Source organism: Pundamilia nyererei, unplaced genomic scaffold, assembly GCF_000239375.1.
Source record: "Pundamilia nyererei isolate P.nyererei 1_Seehausen unplaced genomic scaffold, PunNye1.0 scaffold01502, whole genome shotgun sequence".
Lineage (NCBI taxonomy): Eukaryota > Metazoa > Chordata > Actinopteri > Cichliformes > Cichlidae > Pundamilia > Pundamilia nyererei.
Window position 1 is genome coordinate 1 of NW_005188903.1, and position 7875 is coordinate 7875.

At 39.6% G+C, this 7875-nt stretch overlaps 1 protein-coding gene across 1 annotated transcript; it reads left to right on the top strand.

Moving 5' to 3' along the window:
• Positions 1-2612: 2612 nt before the first annotated feature.
• Positions 2613-7871, top strand: cndp2 (carnosine dipeptidase 2; the record flags this gene model as incomplete). Its single annotated transcript, XM_005755442.1, has 10 exons — positions 2613-2676; positions 3095-3172; positions 3554-3697; positions 3825-3987; positions 5509-5597; positions 6350-6550; positions 6666-6750; positions 6845-7005; positions 7116-7280; positions 7805-7871. Coding segments are annotated over exons 2-10 (1135 nt in total), but the record flags the coding sequence as incomplete, so codon positions are not given.
• Between the last annotated feature and the right edge of the window lie 4 nt (positions 7872-7875).

Genomic DNA, 7875 nt, shown 5'->3' on the forward strand with positions numbered 1-7875 from the left:
GAGAGCTCTTGTGTTGTCTGTGTTTACCTCCACAGTGGATCTAAATGTCGACCCCTGAACAGGATCCAGTAACAATCACTGTGGCAGATATCTAAGAAAATGTCTTCAGTATGAAGAGTTGGAAAACACCAAGACCAAACATGATTCACACCTACTGGCTGCACTCCATGAGTGTCTGGCTTCACAAATGAACCAGTAGCTAGTAGATGAGACACATCCAAAATGGCTCACTGAAGGCCGGACAGTCCTGATTCCTAAGGATCACCATAAGGGACTGGTCCCATCCAACTACCAGTCAAAGACCTGCCTCAGTGCCAAATGGAAGCTTCTGTTTGGCATCATAGCAGCTAAGATGAACAGGCATATGGCTAAATACTTGGCACGGAAAGGAATGGGCAGAAACACCAGAGGGGTAAAACACCATCTACTGATAGAAAGCACACCTGGATCCTGGAATGCCCTGAGCTATACAAGATCAACAGGATCCTAAGAACCTTCATCAGAAATTTGATGGCATTGTGGTGAACATCAGTCCAACTTCAAGCCAATCGATTTAACAAGGAGGTGGTCTTCCGTACTGCTGTTCCACATAGGCCTGAACCCCCTCAGTGAGATCATTGACAAGACTGGCTAGGGAAACCAACTACAGAAAGGCGTAATCATCAGCAAATCCTCTACATGAATGACAGCAAGCTGTATACCAGGAGTGAACGACACATCGATTCACTGACCCACACTACTATGATCTACAGCAATGACATTGGAGAAGTGTATTTGGATGGTAACAAAGAGAGGGAAGGCGGTTAGAACTGATGGGATTATACAACCAGATTGCAACATTGCAGACATCGAGGACAGCTATATGTACCTGGGACATCCACATAGTAAGGCAAGTCCTGAAAAGTCAGCTGAATGGGTAGAAGAATGTCCGGGCAATTAACACCTACGCTCTACCGGTGATCAGATACCCTGCTAGGATAATAAGCTGACCAAAGAAGGAGACAGAAGCAACTAACATCAAGAAAAGGAAGCTCCTGAGCATGCATGTGGGATTTCACCCCAAACCCAGCACCATGAAACAGTACGCTAAGTGGAAGGAAGGACACTGAGGACTAGCGAGTGTCAAAACCACTGTCCAGGTTGAAAGTGAAGGCAACAGACCCCCAAGCTGGGTGAGTGGCTCTAGCAGATCCCAGGAACAACACCCAAGATCTTACTAGATTAATAAATGAATGAACCATACGCACAGAAGGATTAGATTATTAAAGTGTTTTTTATTTCTATACTTGGCTATAATTATTCTCACCGACACTGGTGTAAGACAGCTAAGAGTAAAGATAAATAGTTGAAATGACAATAAAGGTTTTGACCAGCAGGGGGTGTGGGGTTGTGTGAACATAAAGTCTCAAGAAATGAAACCTGTTTTTAACCAATTGGACAGAAAGCTTCGAGGCTTCATCTGACCATCAGTAGTATCAATATTATCTTCAGACAACAATAAAACTATTTTAATAAAAACATAACAAAAGGTGTTGTGCCTGATCTTTAATCTCTGTTTCTGCAACATAAATCAGGAGCCAACACACCCACGTTAACTGATGATAGTCACAGTTTGATGTGCCGTGTGACAACCGTATGCTCAAGGTAACATGACGTCAACGCAGTAGTCTGAAAACATTGACAGCTGCAGGCAGAGGTGTGTCTGATGTGTTAAACACCAAACTCGAAACACGAAATTGTTGAGCAGTCTAACATCCACTCTGAGTGTGCTGTAGTGTTTTTTTCTATCACACAAAAGTGTGTGGGAATCATAACAAAGGCAGTGAGAGCATTTATCAAACACTTTAACCCAGTGGTTCTGAAAGTGGAGGGGGCACGTAAAATAAAATAATTAAACCTTAAAGATGGTTAGTTTAGTGGTTTATTTTATTGCAGCCTGTAATTTTCTGCAGTTTATTTTTATTTGTTTAATTGTTTTTTTCCCCTTCCTCGTTGTTTTCTTTACTTTTGCACCTGTGGTTCAGATACTTGTAGACTAGGAACACTGGGTGAATGTATTTTTAACAAGCAAAGATAAGAAACACAAAACAAGTCACAGAAGGGTCTTAAAAACATGAACAAAAATGCTGCTGGCCTTCTTTAAGTTTTAAAGGGGGCCCTAGCAAAAGAAGTTTGGGAACCACTGCTTTAACCTATCAGCGCAGACACCTTCAGCCTGTTCTTTGGGGTTTAGCGTCTCCCGATAAAATCACGTGCTCTTTACTCTTTTTTTCAAATCTAAAACAAAACAAAACAAAACAAAAACAACAAGCACACGAATGCATGTTTAAAGACGAAATATTGACTGCGTTCTCCTGGTTTGTTAGCGGCTCCTGAAGAGCAAGTCTAGCACACATATCTTCGACCAACAGTAGTCAATCTGTGACACCAGTTAATCTGAAACACCGGAATAAAAACAAAGTAAGTCTGTTTTATGGGACAGGTAGATTTTAATGGTTCCCTTTGCAGTTCAGACATGCCCAGGAAACGTATTTGTCAGAGAGGGCTAGATAAGGTCTCAGCTATGGAGTGTTACCTACCTCATTTGCTTTCGCTTTGCCTAGCGATTACACCCAAGATACTTTCACTTCACTTGCCATTGTTGGCATTCAGTGCACACCTGTGGAAAATTACGATGTGAGTATTTCATTTTTTATTTTCAGATTCTCACTCAGCATGACACACTTTGATCGTCATTTATGGCTTTCTTCACACAATTAAATGACATTTTACCCAAATAAAACTAAAAAAAATGTATTCCATATTTAACCTTTTCTGCAGATCTGAAATGAGAATTCTCTTTTATTGTCATTTTATGGCAAAGCTTTGTAATGTAAGCCACATACGTGTTGGCTTTTTTCTCACTGTTTTGTTCTGTAAGCCTGCAGCTCCAAACGGCTGCAGCTATAGTTCTGCAAAATTATGAAGTGAAACGAGTTTGTCTGGAAATCTCATCATTTGCGTGAAATGCATGCGTACATGAAGTATTTGTCCTCTCATAAGATTGCACAAACCCAGACGTGGACTCACACCAGTCTGCTCGTTTAACCCTCAGCTCCCATCACTACCAAAAATGTCTCATCTCACTGAACTTTTCAAGTATGTGGACGACCACCAGGACCTGTATGTGCAGGTAAGATCACTCAGAAAAAACTATATAGTGCAGCTGCTTAATCATTCGGTTTTTTGTGTGATTGTCACTTGATTTAATGGCATATTGAGCTAACTAAAAACAGGACAGATTTGCAACTCATTCACTTAAGCTGGGATTATAGTAGGTTCCAACTGTAAAACCAGTTTTCCTGATAAGATTCAGTGATATTATAACTGCTGCTTGAGTTAAATTTTGTGGGTCTGATGTCCTAAAAATCACTCACATTGGCTCATTCTTGTGCAATAATTAACTGCATGAAATAGTAAAAAGAAAAGAAAAGAAAAGAAAAAATTATAAAAGGTATAAAAAACCCATTTTTAATTTGATTTCTTTAAATTACTTGTTTATAATTGTCCTCAGCGCCTGGCTGAGTGGGTGGGTGTCCAGAGTGTTTCTGCTTTGCCTGAGAAGCGCGGGGAGATCAAAAAAATGATGGAGATGGCAGCCAAGGACATCGAGAGGCTGGGAGGGACTGTGGAGTTGGTGGACGTTGGCAAGCAGAAGGTCTTGCACTGGTTACATTTCTTAATGCATTAATGATTTGCATATTGCGTTATCTTTTCTACTTAAATTTCACCATAAATGGACCTTGTTGTTAAACGGTCACTCAGATTAAGTTTCATTCATGCAGCTTCCCTCGGGAGAGGAGATCCCCCTGCCTCCTATCATCCTGGGGCAGTTAGGATCAGACCCAGCCAAGAAGACGGTGTGTATTTATGGGCACCTTGATGTTCAGCCAGCCAACATCAGTGACGGCTGGGACACAGAGCCTTTCACTCTGGTGGAGAAAGATGGTAAGAGGAGAATACTTTTGGTCTTTTACAAAACAACTCTGGAGATTTTTCTCAGCTGGAAAGTTATGTGAGTAACTGAAGTCAGCTGGAACGCACTTTGTGCTTGTAAAAATAGATGAGAATTAAAACTTTAAGGCTACTGTATCCAGCTGTTTGTAAGTTACACCGGGTAGTTTTTGGTTTAGCAAAGTTATAATATCAAATATGGCTAAAGAAATGAGCTACAGTACTGTCCTGTAGATAGAATAGATGGCAAAACTAAAAGAAGAAGAAGAATTAATTTTCAGAGCAGCATAAAGGCAGTTTGTTACTATCAGAACATTCTAATAACCTGATGAGGACTCAGTGTTTTAGTGGTCTTAACTGAGATTACAGAAAACGAAAAAACAAATCCAGTCAGCAGCTTGGTAGTGCAGGATGACGAAGTGTGGAGTGAGGTGTGTAAATCCTGTAAGGTAGCATAACTAAGAGAAAACACGGTATCAACAAGCTTAACTATGTAGACTGGGAACACTGGGTGAATGTATTTTTAGCAAAGATAAGAAACACAAAACGAGTCACAGAAGGGTCTTAAAAACATGAAAAAAGAAAGCTGTTGGCCTTCTTTAAGTTTTAAACTCTCATCCAAGAGACTTCTTCAGTTCTAAAACAAATGGTTGTGTGTCTCAGGTATTTAACCTCTAATAGTTTTTCTCAGGAGGTTCTGAGGGTTGTTAATCATGCATCACATTAGCCAAGGTGTGAAGAAAACAAAAGATATGGGCCATTACCATCATATGAGGTAAGGTTGAGACCTTGACCGAACACTTCCATTTAGCAAAGGTTCAAAGATTGTGCAAAGGTTCACATGACAGAATTGTGAAACACACTCGGCAAAAAGGCTCAAGTGAGGCGTTTTCCTTTGTGAGTCATGACTGGTGCTTTATTTCACAGACTGCATTTGTTTGTGCACATAACTAAGTCACTGCAGCATTCCTGAATTGGTGTCTATGCTTTGTTATGCTCCACACAGTAATGCAAAAGCTGCACCTGAATAATTTTGTTTTATGTTAAACAACACAGATTGACTCTGTTGTGCACGATCTTACGGACTCTTTAATACTGTGTAGCACAAGGTAACCTAACCATTTTTTGCTGCTCTTTTAGATCTTACATATGTTGCATCATTTCAGTACATATTTGCATTTAAACAAACTTTTTTGATGGGACAGGTAGGACAGGTTTTTTTTCCAGCTAGAAAATTGAGCACACTTGGTCTTGTGTATTTTCTGGTGAGAGTCAGCTGACACAAAATGCCACATCCTCTTCCCCCTGTCTCATTCCTGCCTGCTCAGTTGTGTTAGTGCTGCTTATGTCACATTTTACAAAACCTGCTGCATATCATGCAGATCATTTTTTGTATCATAAACAAGGATTTCATATCGTGCTGACTATGTAATAAACATAACCTTAGAAACATTTTTCAATGCCAATAATTTATCATTAAAACCTTGAAACTGAAACAAAGTTTTCTTTTTGTAGGTAAGCTCTATGGAAGAGGATCTACTGATGACAAGGGTCCAGTGTTGGCCTGGTTTAACTGCATTGAAGCGTATCAGAAGATCGGAAAGGTACAGTTACTGCCAGATTTAAGCTGGCCAACAAAAGGTGTTTCAAGTTTAGATAGTTTAAAGATGATATGATATTTTAGTGTGTCCTAAAGAATCAACCCTGTGGCCTGACATGCTAAGATGGGCGTGTTTGAAAACTAAATTGAAATTGCTGACAGGAGTATATTGAGGTGTGAATTTTTATTCCAGTATCTGAAAATGTATACCATTACTTCTTATCAAGGTTTTTATTTTGTTTTTGTACAGTGATGATAAAGCAGAATAGCTACTATACAGCACTATTCTAAAAGGATATGTGGGTCATTTGTATCATTTTAAAAATATTATTTTAGCTTGATCTGTTGAGTTTTTCCTTACTTGGTGGTTTCTGATATGGCTCTCTGGATCTTCTGATAATTAGAGTAAATCTTTAGCAGGAATATCATTAATGGGTGTTTAGTCAGAACAAATAAATCCCAGCTGGTGAATGTATAGTATTTATTTTTAAACATGCATTCCTGCTACCTGCTATTCACATTTATTCAGTGGAGCACCCACAATTTCATTGTACATGTACAATGATAATAAAGTGCTATTCTATTCTATTCTATTCTATTCTATTCTATTCTATTCTATTCTATTCTATTCTATTCTATTCTATTCTATTCCTGTGTTAAAGTACACCACTGCAGATCGTTTGTTGTCAAGAGATTATTTTAACTCTAGAAAATGAGCCTGAATTTTTTTCTTATGTATCTCTCTTCTTGTTGCAGGACCTTCCCATCAACATCAAATTCTGCTTCGAGGGGATGGAAGAATCTGGATCTGAGGGTCTGGATGATCTTGTGTTTTCTAGAAAGGACACTTTCTTTAAAGACGTGGACTACATCTGCATCTCTGACAACTACTGGCTGGGCAAGAACAAACCCTGCATCACCTACGGCCTGAGAGGAATCTGTTATTTCTTCCTTCAGGTGAAGTCCTGTTGGATTACTGTTGGTGGGGGGTGGGGACAGTGTTTCATTATCAGAAGGGCATACTTGAGCTTTTCGTGTTTTTTAAAATAATGTTTTACATTCCAACTTCAAGGTGCAGTGCGCTGAAAAGGACTTGCACTCAGGGGTGTTTGGTGGCTCTGTTCATGAGGCCATGACTGACCTCATCGCACTTATGGGCAAGTGAAGCTGATAATTGTGATTTTTAGTCTCACACACCTTATTTTACAGCAGTTTAGAGTTTTAATCATGTGTTTGTGACTTCCTGCACAGGCTCCCTGGTTGACAAAAGGGGTAAGATTTTGGTTCCTGGGATCTATGACAGTGTGGCGCCTCTGACAGCAGAGGAGCAAAAGCTGTACGAGAAGATTGACTTTGACTTGGATGAGTACTGTAAAGATGTGGGGGTTGACCAGCTGCTGCATGACACAAAGGCAAAGAAATTATTTATGTTGTTCGCATCACTCATTGGTGGAAATGTGCTGTTTAATTTTGGGTCATTCACACTTTTTGAACCTATTGTTCTTTATTTCTTCCACCATAGGAGCAAATCCTCATGCACCGTTGGAGATATCCTTCTCTTTCCCTTCATGGTATTGAGGGGGCTTTCTCTGAAGCAGGAGCCAAGACGGTTATTCCTCGCAAGGTCATCGGCAAGTTTTCCATCCGCCTTGTGCCTGACATGGACCCTAGAGATGTGGAGAAGCAGGTAAACACTGTGATAGGTCACAATGATGGCATATAGCACTCACCTAAATAATGTAGCAGAAGTCGCTCTGTATCTCTGCCACTTATTGGTAGTTTGTTGCTCAGATGATTTGCTCAGCCATGCTTTTTTTAAGAAGTCCGTGAAACAAACTGCAATGTATAAAATTGAGAAATATTATGAATATATTATATTATGTAGTAAAAAACTGTGGAGGGATTTAATGTGAATGAAGGCAACTTTATTTAGACAGAAAACCAATATCACAGATCATAGCATTAAAATATACAGGCAAACCAACCAATCAAGTCACTTTCTTTTGCCTTACCTAATACAGTTCAACCCTTTGCACACATAGTGGTTTCTTTTTAAACTGACTCTGAATTAACATGACAAAGAGATTTAGTTAAGTTTTACTACCTAAATCTGAGTCTGGATTGACTGTGGGCCACTTGGAAGTAGCCACATGATTAGCTTCAGTTTGTTTTTGCATAAAAGCTCCAACAAGTTATCTTCCCCTCTTCAAGGTCATCGATCATCTGCAGAAGAAGTTTGCTGAACTGGGAAGCCCCAATAAACTGAAAGTGAACATGGGCCA